Genomic DNA, 17227 nt, shown 5'->3' with positions numbered 1-17227 from the left:
ATTATTCTACATATAGCGCTTCTACCGCGAGTATATATATCGTTATAAAATAGTTTGTTACATATATACAAGACTAATGTAGCTGAGTTCGATCTTGTCCTGCTCGAGTCATATACATACGTATGGTTTGGATGGCAACGTGCACCCCGTCCTCCTACATGCGACGTCAGAGGAATGGTAATATCAACTCGATACGTCACGTACAGCACGTATACGCTGTCCAATGAGCGCAGCTTTCTCTTTCATCCTACTGTAGTTTGGCTTTAGTATATGATATGTAAGGTCTAAACACGCCCTTACCGGCTTGTCGTCGCCTTGACGAACGCGTCTGCAAGCTCATTCACACGGAGGCTAACCCTCATTCCAGCCTATGCCCAAGCACAATGAGTACATGATCGGATGAAGCCGCGAGGGACTTACACCTATGCTATGCACGCGAGAGGCCCAGAAATATTGATCCCTAAGTGGGCATCAGCGCTGAACTTCTGGCTTGCTATGGGCAATGCATAGCACGCACCCGAACCAGGGCTTAATCAATGTGGGAATCCCTGCGCGCAGACTGGCACCTGTAGTCCCTGCACCACCGTGATGGAGTGCTGCGTCTATGCGTGGGAAGAGCCAACTAAATGATCATGAAGGGTCGTTCATAACGTCCGTCAGAGAGCACCAGTTTTGCCAACTTACTCATGCGGTACTTTGTCTATCTAGCGAGCGATCCTCGTCAGAATGAAATAAAATTATACGCAATAGCATACACACCATCATACATTGCTCCGGCAATGCAACCTCCGTGGCTGGGGCTTTCGACATCCGTGCTGACCAGCCTTTAGAAATGATTGCCCGAACGCCACCTGCGCGCACGTTGAGATGCCTCAAGCTGGACAAGGTATGCATTGCACGTACTTTTCACGACTGCTTGCACGATGGCCTCAGTCATCGCCACCGGATCAGGTACCGTGATGCTTCCGAACCCTATGTATACGAGGGCCTTATTCTCCTTCCTTGCGCTATCGATAAATCGCAACAGAGTCTCCGAAGGCGACCAACCAGGATCCGGGTCATCGAGGAACCAGTAGCCGGAGATCACTGTAGCGTCGCCCCAGTCAAGGGGTTTCGGAACCACGGCTTGCGAAAAGTTGTATATGAAAGGGATCTTGGATTGTGCAAGGTGGCTCATGTCCGTGGGAGCCAGACCTAGCGATTCACGTCTCCAACGGTTGATCTGTCCCGACGTTGCGGCCCAGAGAACATCTGGCGGCGCGTATGTCAGTCAGCGGAGACCCACACGGTGCTCATAAACGCACTGTCGAACAAAACATAGCTATACAGGGCCGAGATGGATCAATATGTTGTGCACGGTTCACGGTACTGAGATCACTTACGATGCAGCGTTCGCGGTAGGTGCTTCAACCGGGGGAGAAATGAAAGCGTGAGGAAACTCTTTGGTCCTGATGATGTGGTATGTTAGGTGTTGCATTCGGGTAATACGCAACATGTAACTCACTTCGTCCATGGCATGGTAAACGTGCGAAAATAAGGAATCGACAAAGCCTCTGCGATGTGAACACCTGCCATGGCCGACGGGCTCTCCAATAAGACATCAGCGTCTATGCAGGCAGCCCAAGCGTCCAAAAGTACTGTGTGGAGTCAACAAAGTGAAAGTCTGAGATCCCTTTCACCACATACGTTGGTCCAACCAGTCACGGAACTAATGGGACGATGAAAAAATAGCGCTGTAATCAAAGACGACAATCAATGCTCACGTTCGTCAATCCCTCTTTGAAGAATTGGGGAGAGAACATCTGCGGTTCGTTGATTCAGCAAAACGGCCTCACAATCAGAGAAAGGATTGTCACTTTGTGCTCCACACTCAATTTCATCAGAGCACCGGGGTCGCCTCCCGCCGTCCGGTGCTCGATACCAAAGCTTTCGATCCATTCCTTGAACTCTTCGTGAGTAACGATGGTAGTTCGGTGTCCTTCATCCCGGAGTGCCCGACAAAGAGCGATATAAGGTTGTATATCACCGCGACTGCCTATAGTGAGGCATACGAAATGTTTGGCTGGCATATGCGAAAGCGATCGCTTCGGGAGGTTCAGCACCTTGGGAAGGCGATCCCGGACCTCTATCGGAACAGGGCTCTGCTTGATTTTGGCAACAGCGCGAGACAAGGGTGCCAGCATTTGGACAGAAGATCGACGAACGGGCCCCTGAGGTAATGGCGATGAAGGGCTTGAGGGGGATTGCTCGACGCGTTCTAGATCGGCTTCCATGACCTCTAAGATGCGCCCACGAGCAGCATCTCGAATAACTTCCGATGGAAAGTCGAACTTGAGATCTGCCTGGCCTATGATCTCAATGACAAGTCCGGCATCCCGCATTGAGAAGAGGCTGCCGATTGGTTTGACGCTTTTGACGATTGAAACAGGGATGCGGTATATATCGTCCAGGCCGGTGCACGATTTGCTCCAGAAGCCGATAAACTGCCTCACCACCGCTAAATAACCGGAGGTGCATATACCACGCCGAAGCCGAGCGCGGGTTGCTGGATACGCGAGTGAACAAGAGTCAGAATGGCGTGTGGCGTGTATCCCACTTACTCCACATAGTCTCGTGAGCATCGAAAGCAAGCGCTTTCCTGATGATGCTATCCTTGGTCTTCATTGGGTCTTCTGTGGCTTCCTGTAGCTGGTTGCGGTTGTCCAGAAACGTTAATGGGCCAAAATCAACCACAATTGGTGCAAGCCTGCCGACGGTATCGTCGCCTGCATGTCGTGATTTTGCGGCTCCGATGTAATATCCAATATCGTCGAAACTGAAACCGGACTTGAGGGTAGCGAATTGTATCACGCGAGGTCGGTCAGGTCTGGCAGTTTCGGCAAGGCTCCCCGTACTGTCCTCACTTGGAGGAAAGGCTAGACTCAAAACCCACGCGTGTTCATTGATAGCTGGTTGAACCTTGAAGTCGATGATGGCATCTAGAGGAATGCTCATTCGTATGCCCTGCGTGTCCGGTTGTGATTGATCTAGATCCGCATGCTTTCGATGACGGAACAAAAACAGAGCACCTCCGAAGGTAGATTAGTGCGAGCGAGACGATCGGGGTGAGAAGAATGTACCTTGCATCTCCCGTCTCCAATCCCTGGCAGATTCTTCAGTGTCAAATTCAAGGATCCTAGCGCCATCGATCCCTTCAATCGATACGCGGATAGAACGAGGGTGCTTTTCTTCAATATGACTGATGTCCTTAATGGAACTTACTGTACTCGGGTCAGAGTCTGCTCCGAACGAGATGGGAGCGTGTGCTACTCACGAAATATGCTACGCAACGGTTTGATACGGTCCTCCGGGCGACTTGAAGGATACAAGCTGACCGTATCATGTGAAAGCTCCATCCACACCCTTCGCGATCGATGCACTAGGCCTTTGCGGCGGACAAGGGTCGGTCCAGCTTTAATGATCTCGTCCTGCGCACCGAGGTCGGGTCGTGTTGCGAGCAGACTGGCATGGAATGCAAGTCGATGGGATGTAAGATGGAGAACACCCTATGGATTCATGTTGGTGTATGCATTACGAGTAAGGGGTGAATAGACAGACCAAGATGCTAACATCCTGGAGGAATGCCCCGTCCCCTTCCTTGATCAAGTGTTCCTCTTCGTTCCCCTCTGTCAGCGATCCGAACTCCTGCACTAGTACATCCACTATCTCTTCAGGTGTCAGTCTGTGCTCCTCAGAGCTCGCTGCATCTTCCTCATTGACGGTACCGTATCCTGAATCGGCTACCTCGGAACTTCGATCGGGAACCGGGGTAGACGGAGGTGACGATGTGGTGGAGTTTTCAAGCCCATCATCGTCTTCATAGGACTCTGGCTCTCCCGTTTCCTCTTCGTCGTCCGAAAGCCAGTCGGCTGCCGCGAATTGCGCGAATCGTCCGCTAGCAGTCTTTTCTCCTTCATCGAGATCTTGCCCCACGAGCTCCGCGAAGCTAACGACAGACTCATTTCTGTCCAACATTGTAGGCGATAGATCATAGGACTTCCGGCCATCCGAATGTAAAACCCGGTTATAGAGAGCGGCATCCTGAAAGAGTTGAGACAGCGGGGGTTGCGCTTGAGAGAAGCCTAAGTGCGGGTTACTGGAGTCGTCTGTCAACCGTCGCGTGTGCGAGGCCATGACGGCAATATACAGAGGAAGAACCAAGACAGTACACTGTCGATCGATTCCATGTTATATTGGAGCGGCATAACGCATTCGTCGTCGCCCGCAGTGTGTGCATGCTGCTGAGTCTCGGTTCCGGTTCCGGCTGATAGGAGCTCACTGCTTTCTGATACCGGAGCAGTTCCACACCGCGTAACCATTGCCGCAATTCCGGGAAGAGGGAGCGTGGCCGGTAAATTGCTAGCCGGTACAACACGGAGTGCATCGTCCATTATAACAGGTGTATCGACGATGCATTAATAATGCTAGTAAAAACACCCTTTGTCCGTCCCCTATCCTGCTACCTCGGGCACAACAGTGGCCGGGCTGCCCACATCCCTCTCCTCCCCAGCAATGCTCGCCCCGCCTTCTGGTCTCCTCTCGGCTATGTCTTTTGCCTCCTTTTCTTTCTCAACAGACTTTTCGATCTCTGCGACCAGCGCGAGAACATCTCCTGTCCCGATCTTAGCGAAGTGTGCCAAGTGGGTGTCTCGAGAACCACGCAACGCGAGCCATGCCCAGCGTTGCTTGGACTACAGTCATGGAAGAACACGTTCAGCGCTCTCGTATGCAAGGGCATGAAATTTCGTACTTGTTCCAACGCTGCCAGCTGCGAATCCGAGGAGAACTTGGGGTCCGGTTTGGGGGTTTCTTGCTTGGTTTCTACCGTGGGCGTTGCCGTTACCGGTACAGCAATCACAGGAGATGGAACAGGCGCGGGCGGTGGTACCTCTACAGTAGGTGTTGATACCGCAGGTTTGGGTGGCGCTGTGGGCACGGTCAATGTACCGGGTTTGGCCGGGAGAGACGGGTGTAGAGGTGGGCTTGTCGCGGCAAGATGAGCCGTGGACTGCGGAATGGGCTCGGACATCTGTACGTCTGTTTGCTGGGAAGCAGGCGCGGAAGAAGTCTGGCTCGTGGACGCGGGGGCGGGAGACGGTGCATGTGTCGGCGAAGCGGCGGGTATTGGTGCTATCGCGGGGAGGACCTTTGCCAGTTCTCGCGCTTCTTGCTCTGCTCGAGCCTCCAATTGCTTTTTCCGCATCTCGATCCGCTTGTCCACCATTTGTATCCTTTTTGCGTATACTTTCGGGTCGTCAGGACTGTAATGATCAACGTCAATCGATGGCAGAGGCGAAGGATGATAAGAACTGACTGGAAAGGTCGTTGGAGATCGTCTAAGTCCCTGTATCCCATCTCCCAGATCTCTGTCAGCGCCTCCGAGCCAAGAGCATGGGGCCATTCAGGTGGATCCTCTTGCATCTTCTTCCTCGCCCCTGCCGTGGCTTCCTCAAGCCCGACGCGCCGCCTTTTCCTCTCCTTCGAGTCATCCTCCGTTTCCTCTTCTATCTCTTGCGCCCATGGTTCCCGATCAAATGGTGCGCACAATTCGTTCTTCCACCTTACCCAGTTCCGTTCACGCTCCAGTATCACTCGAACTGTGTCTGAAAATCCACGCCCATTGGGAGCTGTCTGGCGCAGCTCGTCAATAGCTTTGTGCATAGTCTCCGAGACCCATTGGAGATCACTCGCAGACTTCCCCTTCACATTCGGATCTATAATAGGACATCAGGGATCGCTGCCAGGGATAGAGTACGTGAAGACATGCCTGCGGTCTCCAGTGTGAAATCCATCTGCAATGAACGATTTCGTGGCGTATACCAGGCAGCCTTGGCGTTTCTAGTGAAAGTCTGAAGGTGTTGAAGGAGAATGAGGAGTTGAAAGAGGAATTGTCGTCGGAAGTGACTGTCTGCAATCTACAACAAGGCGACGATGAACGCTGTCTTGCCCCAAAAGCAGGACAACCAACCTCTAGATCTAAAAGTTCAGGGCTCGTCAGGAACTTAGCGAAGAAGTAGTCGTTGGTCCCAACATCTTCCTCATCTCCGTCCGTGTCGATCGCATCACGCTTCCGCTTTGGAGTTACTTGGGACTTCACTGCAGCAGCATGCGTTTTGCTGCTGCTGCCTATCAAGAGGCGCTCCTTCGCATTCGCCTCGTGGATCACGGGAAGAACCTTATTCACGGCGGTCTTGAAGCGGGCGAACATCCCTGGTTCCGCGAACACTGGGGGTTTGGAGAACGGTAATTGTAGGAACCAGAATGTCGAGTAGAAGTCTGGGACGACGTCTTATGTTAGCACGTCCCAGTTTATCATGAATACCGGTCACCCACCATCGGATCCTGAGGATGATTTGGACGGAGAAGGGTTTTCTTCATCCACCTGCATTTTGGTATCCCCTGGCTCGCCCAGTGCGTTCTCCGGTGGCTTCATCTTCTCGTCAACGTCCATCCCCCCTGAACTGCCGTCTTCCTTCACTACCGCCTCCATCACACCCTCCCATGTCGGCCCATATTCTCCTCTGAGGTTCACGCCACTACGCTCGCCCAACGGGAACACGGCACTTAAGAACGACAATATTCTACCACAGAACACCGTGGCGTCGCCCATCTTCGAGAGTCGGCGCAAAAGGTCATTAAGCATTCGGAGGAGGACGAGCGCCTTCCCCTTCTGTGGCACCATTCCGGCAGTGAGACGGTTCGCACGAGACTCGATCCAGGAGAAGAGGTGAGAGCAGGAGGCGATGGTGTGTGTCTCAATGAGATCTTGCAGAGTAGTAAACGGGAAAGTCGGGTCGCATGCATCTGCTGTTCATTAGCACTATGTATGCTCGAGTGGCGCATGGTTCGAACTTGCCTTGTTCAGTGAATGTTAGTACCACATCAAGCATGTCTCGGAGTTGGTCGTAATACGTTGTGTCAGGGTCGTCCAAAGCCCCTCCTTCGTTTGACTGATTACTGATTCATGACCAATATCAAAACCACGAACGAAAATCGATACGCACAGCCAATGTTAGGACTTGCTCTTTGAGTAGGTACTCCCATTGTGTTTTGCGGTTCTCCGGGCTCGATTTTGCGTCCGCCTGTGAAAGCGTGTCACGAACAAGCGAGTCGAGTGCCGCCTTGTCGATAGGGCCTGGTGGCAGCGATCGCAGGAGCGAATTCAGGATTGGCTTGAGGGATGCCATGGTGGCGCGCGGTAAGTCGTGCTGGTGGAATGCTCACGTGGATTGAGAGGCGAGCCGGTCCGGCCAGCCGCGACGCTCGGCTCTTTCTCACTGATTCTCCCCCGTCCGCACACGACGATTCATTCAGCTAGCAAATGTCCTTCACTCATGCCCACTGCACGCGAACGATCCCTGCAACAGGTCTCTCGCTTAGCATCTATCTTATTATCTAACAAGAAGCCCACCACATTCACCCAGATACATGAGCGAACTGTAGGCTCTAGCACTCCCGACGTTGCGAGTCGGCAGACCATCGTGCATCTGTACATTGCCAAGTATCATCGACTTGCCTTTTGTGTCTTGCCGTGTACGGTCTTGAATCTCCGGGACTACAGCTGGTGCATAGTCAACCATTTCCGTGGAATCGGCAGGCAAGCACGCTCTCCCGATGAGCAGGCAACATTTCGATCCGCTTATTGACAGGAGCTATGTAGGAAGTTTCTGTATGCTCTTCAGAGTTCAAATTTCAAATTTCTTCTCAGTATCTCTTGACGACATGAAATCGACATACTGGTGCCTTGGTACTGCATCGACGATGGCTTTATTGCGGAGCGCTATCTATGAGAGGCATATGACTTCACTGGAACTGAACGGGAATGCACAGCGTTCCACGACCACACTTGGTCAAACGAGTCCCGAGATTCTGTCACCGGGCGCAGCCAAATACCGTACAGGCAACCGCAGCTGGCATTTGAAGTTCCTAGGGGATAAAGAGTGCCATGACCAATTCAACACGCACGGGCTTTCTATTCAGTACGTCCACGCCACAGATAGCGCAATACGGAACGCATCACGGCGATACATTGGCGATAGGATGACGACAGCATACACGAGCAAGGCGGTACAGCACAACTACACAATCAACGTACAATATGCAAAACAAGTACAATGCCGGCAAAATGGGTCCGGCGATTCCTCTAGTGGGCTTTCAGGCGCCGTTGACGCCATTGGAGGCGATCCCTCGGGCAGCTTCATAGACTGCTTTGCGGCGGTTCTGGACACCTTGGCGGAGACGATCGAGAACGGGGACAGTCATCTCCCAGGACAAGCAAGCATCCGTCACCGATTGGCCGTACTTCAATCCCGCGCGGCCAGCGGGAGGGATGTCTTGTCGTCCCTCGGCAAGATTGGACTCAATCATGACACCCATGATCATCGACGCCGTGTCTAACGACTCGAGTTGCTGGGCCTGGCTGGATGTTAAACAAGAAACGATAACCTGAATGCAGGAAGACTCACGATGTCTTCCGCAACCTCGGCTTGCTTCCGGTGCTGCTTCGAGCTGTTGCCGTGACTGCAGTCAATCTGAATTCAACGTAACGATCAGTCACCGCCGCCGTCAGCTGATCGAGGCACATACCATGATCTTCTGAGGCAATCCGGCTTTAGCAAGCTTCTCTCCGCACTCGCGAACGAACTCGCGATTGTAATTTGGTCCTTTGTTTCCACCGCGCAAGATAACGTGAACGTCGGGGTTGCCCTGACAAGAATTGGCACCAGTGCGCACTATCACGCGGGGGACATACCTCGGTCTCAACAATACTGCTCAAACCCTCCTTGCCGACGGACAAGAAGACGTGAGGGGTCTTCGCCGCCCTGCATGCATCGATGGCAATCCCGATACTGCCATCGGTGGAGTTCTTGAAGCCGGTCGGCATCGACAATGCAGATACCAATTCACGATGGACCTGCCGCGGAATTAGGTCGCTAGCGGCCGGAACGGTTTGCCATACACTCACCTGGCTCTCAGTCGTGCGGGCGCCGATAGCGCCCCAGGTGACCAAATCTGCCGTGTACTGCGGCGTGATCGTATCCAGGAACTCACATCCGGCAGGCAAGCCCATTCTGGCGATATCCAACAGCAACGTCCGACCAAGGCGCAGTCCCTTGTTGATTTGGAAGCTGCCGTTCATGTCGGGGTCGTTGATGAGACCCTTCCAGCCGACCGTTGTCCGCGGCTTCTCGAAGTAGACGCGCATAACGATGTGAAGGTCCTCTTTCGCGCCGTCCGCGTATGCCTTTAGCTTCTTGGCGTACTCGGTAGCGGCATCGATATCGTGAACTGAGCATGGCCTAGGCTCGTCCTTATTGGCGCCGAATGATACGAAGGCGGGTCAGTCCGACGCACCCAACGACCACCATTATCCTGTCATCGTAGCCGCGCAGGATGGCTTCAGTGGCTTTGCGGCCTTCTAGGACGGTCTGGGCGCCGGTGAGGGTACTGCTGTTACGGTCAACCAAGGTCCGGCTTCCCCGGAATCAAGGTGCGCACAGAGGGAGGTCCTCAGCGAGAATTTGCGGGGGGATCAAGGGGCGAGTGCTCTTCACTCTGATGTAGTTCAGAACGCCGTACTCTGAAGCAATATACTGTACATACCTGCGATCTACCAGCGTCGTGGATGCATCCTTGAGCGTAACGCGATCGAAATCGGACACTAACGTACCCAGATTGCGGCGAGGAAAGGGCTTTCGTTCAGACATTATTGGACTGGTGGGATGAAAAGTCGCACTCACTGGTCCACTGTCGTGCAGGGAGTCGAGTCAAGACGGCTGAAGTGTTCACCGCAAGGGATCAAGACGTATTCTCTGATACATTCGAAATTTCGCAAACTTTAAGTATGAAATGGAGTGCGAGTCACGTGGCTGTCTGCGTCTCTCTGCCCGACGTCAACGGTCCATCCATAGGAACAGCACTTGCACTCTCGACCATGGATTTCTCTCAATTCAATGCTGCCGAGCAGGCACAAATGACGAAGGTTATTGAGAAGAAGCAGGTGCGATAAGGGCTCTACTCTTACGACGTTTTGTTGAAAGAGCACCTGCTGGCAGATGCAAGATTTTCTTCGAATGTACTCTGGTCTCGTGGAACGGTGCTTCAACTCGTGCTGCAACGACTTTACCAGTAAGGCACTATCCTCAAAGGAGGTCGGCTCCCTGTGTTATCCTTTGCGGGCAGCGCATTGATCCTGCCCAGGAACAATGTGTTATGAACTGTGCGGACAAATTCCTCAAACATTCGGAAAGAGTAGGGGCACGGTTCGCGGAGCAAAACGCAGGCACGTAGCCAGATCAAATGCTCTTATTGGTTTCTGTGCTCATAGATATCGGTAGAGATGATGAACGCCGCAAACAAATGACGGATTCGCTGGCTGTTTCTACTCTAAGCACCGCACTAATACCTCTTGCTGCATGTTGTCCCAGTCGGCTTGCATATGATAATACCTCGCGCTCATGTTCATACAATATCGCCAAGTCTCCTCACAAAAGCCCGAATTGCTTCAAGCGCCATCACGTGTTATGCTCTCTAGTTCCCGCACCAGCCCGCCTCGAGGCTCACGCGGTTGTCTTATCGTCTCTCCGGGCGCTACCCCGTTTCTGTCGCAGTTGGCGGATATCTAGGCTACGCTATATCTGGCTAGCATGGCACCTCATCCTCTTTTGAACGAACCAGCGCCCTCCATCACCCTACCGGATGCGAATGGAGACACGTATACTTTCACACCGGGAGCAAACAGCGTCCCCGCTGCCTTACTCTTCTATCCGAAGTCTGGTCGGCAGCGTTTTCCTTTCAAAAGGTTACGAGACATGCTGAAATGCTATCGCAGGGTCGTACGGCTGCACGAAGGAGGTCTGCCAATTCCGAGACGCGCTTGCCGGTGAGTCAATATGCCTGTATCTATTTCCCGTTCTGAACCGCATACCAGAGAAGGATGTCTTTAAGAGCTCCCAGTTACAAGTCATTGGGATAAGCCCTGACCCGGTGGATAAGCAGAAAGAATTCGTAGAGAAACAGAAGCTGACGGTAATTTACCAAGCCAAGTACAAAAAGTATAATGACGAATCCTTTGAACTAGTTCCCGATTCTCAGCGACAGCAACGGCGAAGCGCGAAAGGCATATTCTGTTGGTAAAGGACTACTTGGCATGGCCGATTCTGCCCGAGTAACCTTCATCATCGATACCCAAGGCGTTGTCAGGTAGGAAGGCTGAGTCATGACTTCAGGTGCAGAATCTGACTTTCTACAGGGACGTGCATGACGCTACACTGAATTACAATGCCCATGTCAAGTTTGTGCAGAAATGGCTTGACAAGCTCGCCGCTGAGGGGACCAAAGCACCAGAGACTGCACCAGCGTCTGAAGGGAATGCAGTCTGAGTGATCGTGCAGGTTCACATTCATTGATATGTCCACTTTTACGAGAGCCTACGTCTCCATCGATCCTCATGTTCATCGCGTGAAATCTTACGGTCCGTAGGCAATGCGAACCAATGAGATTCGTATACCTTGTATACTACATGTACCTTGGAATATTTGCCCCCCATGGTGTAGGGCTTTCCTCCACTCGTCCTTGTCTGGCTAATTGCGCACTGATCCCCAGCGTATCCTCCAAAAGACCCTCGCCCAGCAATCGCAGCTGTCCGTTGCCGCCCCCCACTTGGGACTCAGCAGCGTAACGCTGAGCTGGTGGTCTCCCAAATACCGTTTCCTCCTCCTGATCGTTCCCTCCGTCGAAGGACTCGTCCGAGAAGTCGTCTTCAATAGGTTCACCTCCGATGGCGAAGGGATGGACAACACCTTGACCAGTCTCGTCGTCTAGCGACGAACTGCCGGATTCATTGGAGCCGAACGAGTCATCAAGTGAGTCACGCCTCCCACCCTGCTGCAACGCAAACTGGAACGCCGCTGATGGATGTGCGGTGTCGTTGAGTTCATCGTCGAAAGAGTCGTCCGATGACCCTATCGATGCATTGGGGTCCTGCTGTAGTTCGTCCCCGCGTTCGGACAAGCGAAAGTCAAGCCCCACACGACGCATCATACTGTTCAGGCTCGCATCAGAGGCCGTGCTGTCTTCGAGCCTTTCGGGGGCGAGACTCGGACGCGCTGACGGCGCTGCGGTGTAACGTGAAATGTCCGGGGCATCTGATATCATGCTCTGGATCGTGTCGCCTTCCGCTGGTGGCGCAATCCGGGTCACGGACGGCGGCGCGGATATGGTATCCTGGCTTATATCGGGTTGCGGCAGGCCAGATAATCGCCCTTCGCCGGTGATATAACGCATAATGTCGGGCGGCGCGGGAATAGGGCTATCCGTGTCCTCTGGGAGACCGCTGCTCATATTGTACCCGCCAGTCCAGCGCGACAGGGAGGGAGGTGTTGAGATGTCACTGGCACTCGTCTGTGCACCCTTATTGTTGCCGTGACGGGTGTAGCCAGGCTTCGTGTAACGGGTGAGCGAGGGCGGACTGAGGATGCTGCTACTGGCGGTTGATCCAGAAGTTTTAGGTCGCTGAGCCTTCTTATTACTCAGGCCACGTAGCACGTCCTGCGTCATGCGATTGGCAGCATCTTTCTTGGGCGTTCGACCAAGTTTGGGTGCTTGACCCAGGTCCGCCCTGGTTCGTGGCGCTGAGAGTGGTATCTTGGATGCGCTTGGGATTCGTGAGGCGTTTGCAGTTTGGCCAGGGCGATATCGCTCGGGAGACGCAAGGTCAACAACGCCGTTCCAGTGTGACGGATCGCTGCCTGGTTGCAGATAAGGATTATGTTTCTTCAGGTCTCGAGTGCCTGCGTTCGCCTTCCTTGCTGACTTCGGCGTAACGGAATAGAGATTGTTGCGGAGCACGTTGCGAAGGAGGTCAGGCCCCTCCTTGGCACGAGCTTTGCCTTTGTCTCTCGTAGACGGGCTCTCGATCTGCTTGGGTTCCAGAGGATCCGGTGTAGCAGTAATGTCGGCTGTGGACAAATCATCACGAGCGGATCTTTCGGCGATTTCGTGACCTGCGTCGTAGCTGAGTGCATTGATCTCCCTGCTCAAGCGAGCGATGGGAGATTCGAGAGACGGTGCCCACGATGGAACCTCGGAGGAATTGTCACTGAAGGATGGTTCCGTCGCGTGACCTCGAGCAGGGGTCGAGGATATAGCAGCGTCAGCTGGCATGAAGGAGCTGCCTTCTGATGAGACGATGCTGTCCTCGGGGCGCACCGCAGAGGAGCCCTCTGAAGTTTGCTCCTCTTCCTCCTCTGAGAACGCTTCGTGATCCGGTTCTTGAATCGTGTCGTCATCATATGTCGGAACCCGTATGTTGGCAGACCTCTCAAAGAACGAGACCCAGAACTACAATGTGCCAGTTAAGAAACCGCCAAGGACGAAGTACTGTCGCGTACATCAGCCGCCTCTCTGGCAGGTTGCATCGATATAGAGAAACGCTTCATGGCAGGAAGCATTCGGTCGGCGAGTATATGATTGATACGCGCGATGTTCGCGTCTACTTGCTGAAACGACGCATTGTGTTGCCTGAGCGATGTTTCTTGTGCCCAACACAAATTCAGCGCGTACCTGTAGCCGCACAGTTATGAGTTGATCTATCTTCTCGATTTGCTCCATGACTGGGCCATTAGGGTCGACTCCTGGCACTATGATAGTGCTTGGATCTGGGCTGGGCATGAAAGACGGCGGGTCCGGTAAGATGGATCGTTGTTGTGATGGCATGCCTGGTAATTGTCTGGTCTGGTGTGATGTTACGAGATCCGCTGAGCAGAGATGTGGCGCTGGGCTTGGAGAGCTCAAGCTCTGCTCTGTTGAAGATATGCCAGATGAAACAACAAATTGGTGGACGCGTCGTGCGGGCCGTGGACCCTCGTGGACCGCGTTTCAAGCATCGGTGGCTATGTTTCTCCCAACATGATTCCGGCCTTCACTTCAAGCTTTCAAGTGGCAATTCGCGCTGCGAGTTTGACTAAATGGCACTATATACACAAGTAATAAGACTCTCTAACGGCGCTACTACGTGGACCCGTACAGGTCTACTTACGGCTCTTACATACCCTAGTTCGCCCATAGCACAAGAACCCGCCCCGACTATACACCATCGCCAATTGCAAGTTCCAACCAGGGTTGACACGAATTGCGAAAGTACTCTACTGCTGTGCAATGTGCACATGCAGTAAATCCTCAACTCTCCTTCAATAGAGACGGGACAAACTCTGCGTTCCGAGTCAACCCAGTTGTAAACATGCAGGACAAATTCGAATCGAACTCACCGGGTACCATGTCCTTGTACAGTTCGAGGCCTGGTTTCAGCTTGTTTCCGAACAGAGCAAGCTTGACAAAGGCTTGCTGATGATGGGCGGGATAACCAACCAGATTGGAACCGCATTCGCCGCAAAATAGCATGTCCACGGGGTTACCGGAACTCTTTCCAGGGTTGTGCCAAGTCTTGACCTCATCTCCCGCTACCGCAACCGATTCCCTCGGCAATCCTGTAACGTATGTGCCGACTGAGGATTTTCAACTTTCGACTCTTTCATCCATCGTTGAGCGACTCACAACCGCCTCCGAGTTTCTGGCATGTTGTACAGTAGCAGACTATGCCTGTTTTGTTCGTAGGAAAGCCGCCTTTAATCGTGATGCTGGATTTACCGCACGCGCATGTGCCTACTTCGTCCACAGTACTGGCCTGATCTTGTTCAGTGGACATCAGGTGTATGACAGGCTAGGGGGTTCTGGTGTATTGAAAGCCTGGGCTCGTTTCACTCACGATTTATACTCAGCTGGCTGCGCCTTGCTGCGAGGTGCTACGGCGACCGTATACTATTAAGAGCTTCCAGATACATCGAGGTGTATTCAGAACATTCTAGTAATTCCCGGGCCCTTCGGGACTTTGAACATAGCATCAGCCTACAGCCACACACTAGACGACATCCAGCAGAATTCGGCGACATATGTTGTCGTCCACGGTGGATCTGTCGACTCAACCTCAATCGTCTTGGATACCTCTATAGCTTTGCTGCTCCCGGGCTACCGTACTTGATCCACCGCCGCAAGTTCGACCGGACCCCTACGTAGGTAGGGTGATGAGAATGCCGCGCACGGCCCCTAGAGGCCTAAAGGACAGGACAGTCGCAATTTCAGGCTCCGTGGAAGTTAGTAAAGTGATCCTCAAGTCCCACACCGGTAGTAGGCCAGCCTGACCTACTGTAAAGTAGTTGTTAGAGCTAACATGCCGTCAGTTGCTGATAGCATCATTACTTTGGTCCCCAAAAAGACCTACACCGGTCGCTTGGGCTGGGGACAGGAAACGAACTTGAGTACGGTCCAAAAACCACAGGATACGCACTATGTTAACCGGCACCATGGTATGCATAGCGTCATGGAGGTACAGTCCTTGGCTGTTGACCTCCACCAGACAATCGACTTCGCTGCAAACTAGAGTGTAGGGATAATCCCAGGCCAGAACGATGGACCGCCTACGTTAGCCTCGAACCACTCCCTGTCGTGAGCTAGAAGGACCCTGACACGTGGCTCTCCCATGAGACGCGCAATACGACCGATATGCGCTTCTGCTAGGCTTTTGTCACGATGCAGATGGGCGATCGGTGCGGCGCACTCTACGCCGACTTTCGTCGCCATCTCACCGTCTCCCGTAATGAGGCGTCTGTCGTGCGCGCTGTCCCCGGCGAGGAAGATCCAACCTCCATCTGCGGACGTCCGTGCCAGCAAGTTTATGTGACCAGGACAGTGTCCTGCGGCGTCGACGATGTAGATGCTTCCATCCCCAAAAATGTCGAATGCGCGAGGAAAAGGGCCCAATGGTGTCCATGTATCCGCCCGCTCGAGTCTGGTTCTGTGTTTTGGGAGCATCTCAGATGCTGCTAGCGGCTGCGAAGTCGGAAAGCCAAGGTCGTTCATGGAAGCGCTCTCCGCCCCAACAATGAATGTGGCATTGGAAAACGGTGCGGGATCTCCGATATGATCTGATTACCTCACTTCAGCTCTCAGGGTACAAAGTTGGTGAGTTGGCGCACGACGTACCCCAATGTAGGTGGCTTAGGATCACATAGTCAACGGAACTCGGAAGAACAGAACCTTTACTCAGAGACTCCGACATGGGTTGAAAACCGCGTTGAATCCGCGAGGTCACCGACTCCGGATATCGCTGGAAATCCTCGCAGATTCCAAGATCAAAGATAACGGTCTCCTTGGAGGAGGAGCGCTGGAGAATGAAGGATAAAGAAGGGACGATAACATTTCCTTGGCCACCTTGCAAGATACGGCCGAGAGGGATGCTCAGAATCCCTGCTTCGAGCGCAGAGACGCGACAGTAGGTCTGTTGGTGATTGTGAGATGGGAGGGACATGGACATTCACTGCCGTGTGATGGTCTTTGATGGTCTGACAAGAGTTGGATCAGTTGAGATGGCTTTAGGTAGCATGAAGTATGGTAACGCATCGAATTTTCAGATTCTGCTTTATATATTCGTTCGTACAATACTTTTCAAGAGTCCAGTCCAATCGCATTCCCCTGTGTAAATACGTGAGAGTAGCAACATGTCGTTGAATTGCGGGGAATGCTGTCATCACGTCGGAAATGAGCGCAACCGGATACAGTAGGACGGGTAAAGCATTACGCGTGTCCTTGCTTAGAGAACTAGCCAAAGCTGGTTCAACCTTCAGTTCAACGACTGGATGCATGTGTAATTTTAAAATGACTTACCCGCTTTCTATAGGACCGGTGTCTTCCCGGGCTAGTAACCTTCCCCTCCTCGATTGGCCTCCCACTATCCCCGGTCATACGCAAGGACCACTCTGACCCTCGAATCTGCAGTCATAAGCGCTGCAATGCGCTGCACGGTCGCGCGTGCAGCTTCTTGATCAGCGTGCATCAGCCGTCCTCTGAAAGACCAGTGGTCTCCGCCTCGCCACTCCGCGGCGGACTGGGGATACTCGCCGTGAAGTACTTGTGGATAACGTCGACTGTCCTCGAAGGGAGATTCACATAGTCACGGGTACGCCGAGGTCAAAGACAACAGTAGAGCCCGAAGAGGTGTGCCGCAAGAGGAAAGACAGTGCAGGTACGAAAACCGTCTCCGTCGCCCCTGGAATGATCATCTCAAAAAAGGGGGGGGGGGGGTTCACCGTCCCCGCATCGAGCACAGAAACGTGTAAAAAGCATTGGTTCGATG

At 53.1% G+C, this 17227-nt stretch overlaps 7 protein-coding genes across 7 annotated transcripts; 2 read left to right on the top strand and 5 right to left on the bottom strand.

Moving 5' to 3' along the window:
- Window positions 1-73: 73 nt before the first annotated feature.
- Window positions 74-4173, bottom strand: PUNSTDRAFT_111219 (UDP-Glycosyltransferase/glycogen phosphorylase; the record flags this gene model as incomplete). The annotated part of the gene is made up of 19 exons (XM_007380346.1): window positions 74-154; window positions 205-250; window positions 301-368; window positions 421-460; window positions 518-622; window positions 685-704; window positions 760-851; window positions 904-1251; window positions 1288-1291; window positions 1318-1321; window positions 1383-1448; window positions 1505-1637; window positions 1687-1708; window positions 1764-1802; window positions 1857-2545; window positions 2601-3026; window positions 3120-3260; window positions 3314-3545; window positions 3598-4173. The coding sequence occupies 19 exons, from the start codon at window positions 4171-4173 to the stop codon at window positions 74-76; spliced, it is 3132 nt and encodes a 1043-aa protein (XP_007380408.1).
- A 317-nt stretch (window positions 4174-4490) lies between these two features.
- Window positions 4491-7226, bottom strand: PUNSTDRAFT_97766 (uncharacterized protein; the record flags this gene model as incomplete). The annotated part of the gene is made up of 8 exons (XM_007380345.1): window positions 4491-4730; window positions 4790-5300; window positions 5354-5753; window positions 5807-5954; window positions 6008-6315; window positions 6373-6843; window positions 6896-6989; window positions 7044-7226. 8 exons carry the CDS (start codon window positions 7224-7226, stop codon window positions 4491-4493), a joined length of 2355 nt encoding a protein of 784 aa, XP_007380407.1.
- A 778-nt stretch (window positions 7227-8004) lies between these two features.
- Window positions 8005-9802, bottom strand: PUNSTDRAFT_97765 (3-deoxy-7-phosphoheptulonate synthase). The gene is made up of 9 exons (XM_007380344.1): window positions 9780-9802; window positions 9643-9700; window positions 9538-9594; window positions 9394-9486; window positions 9005-9338; window positions 8792-8953; window positions 8626-8745; window positions 8505-8570; window positions 8005-8454 (listed from the first exon to the last, which is right to left on the bottom strand). Coding segments are annotated over exons 1-9 (1152 nt in total). The 5' UTR covers window positions 9781-9802; the 3' UTR covers window positions 8005-8193.
- A 147-nt stretch (window positions 9803-9949) lies between these two features.
- On the top strand, window positions 9950-10493 carry PUNSTDRAFT_97760 (chaperone). The gene is made up of 4 exons (XM_007380343.1): window positions 9950-10039; window positions 10095-10190; window positions 10240-10321; window positions 10377-10493. The coding sequence occupies exons 1-4, from the start codon at window positions 9974-9976 to the stop codon at window positions 10400-10402; spliced, it is 270 nt and encodes an 89-aa protein (XP_007380405.1). The 5' UTR covers window positions 9950-9973; the 3' UTR covers window positions 10403-10493.
- A 136-nt stretch (window positions 10494-10629) lies between these two features.
- On the top strand, window positions 10630-12273 carry PUNSTDRAFT_82268 (peroxiredoxin Q). The gene is made up of 5 exons (XM_007380342.1): window positions 10630-10815; window positions 10871-10921; window positions 10970-11067; window positions 11120-11241; window positions 11291-12273. The coding sequence occupies exons 1-5, from the start codon at window positions 10686-10688 to the stop codon at window positions 11418-11420; spliced, it is 531 nt and encodes a 176-aa protein (XP_007380404.1). The 5' UTR covers window positions 10630-10685; the 3' UTR covers window positions 11421-12273.
- Window positions 12274-13971: 1698 nt separating this feature from the next.
- Window positions 13972-14755, bottom strand: PUNSTDRAFT_118522 (uncharacterized protein). The gene is made up of 3 exons (XM_007380341.1): window positions 14593-14755; window positions 14307-14543; window positions 13972-14249 (listed from the first exon to the last, which is right to left on the bottom strand). The coding sequence occupies exons 1-3, from the start codon at window positions 14741-14743 to the stop codon at window positions 14218-14220; spliced, it is 420 nt and encodes a 139-aa protein (XP_007380403.1). The 5' UTR covers window positions 14744-14755; the 3' UTR covers window positions 13972-14217.
- Window positions 14756-15471: 716 nt separating this feature from the next.
- Window positions 15472-16402, bottom strand: PUNSTDRAFT_111212 (Metallo-hydrolase/oxidoreductase; the record flags this gene model as incomplete). The annotated part of the gene is made up of 2 exons (XM_007380340.1): window positions 15472-16019; window positions 16078-16402. 2 exons carry the CDS (start codon window positions 16400-16402, stop codon window positions 15472-15474), a joined length of 873 nt encoding a protein of 290 aa, XP_007380402.1.
- Window positions 16403-17227: the final 825 nt, after the last annotated feature.

Source organism: Punctularia strigosozonata (assembly GCF_000264995.1).
Source record: "Punctularia strigosozonata HHB-11173 SS5 unplaced genomic scaffold PUNSTscaffold_2, whole genome shotgun sequence".
NCBI classification, from domain to species: Eukaryota; Fungi; Basidiomycota; class Agaricomycetes; order Corticiales; family Punctulariaceae; genus Punctularia; species Punctularia strigosozonata.
Note: the sequence above shows the minus strand (reverse complement) of the source record. Positions and strands in the feature narration are given on the sequence as shown.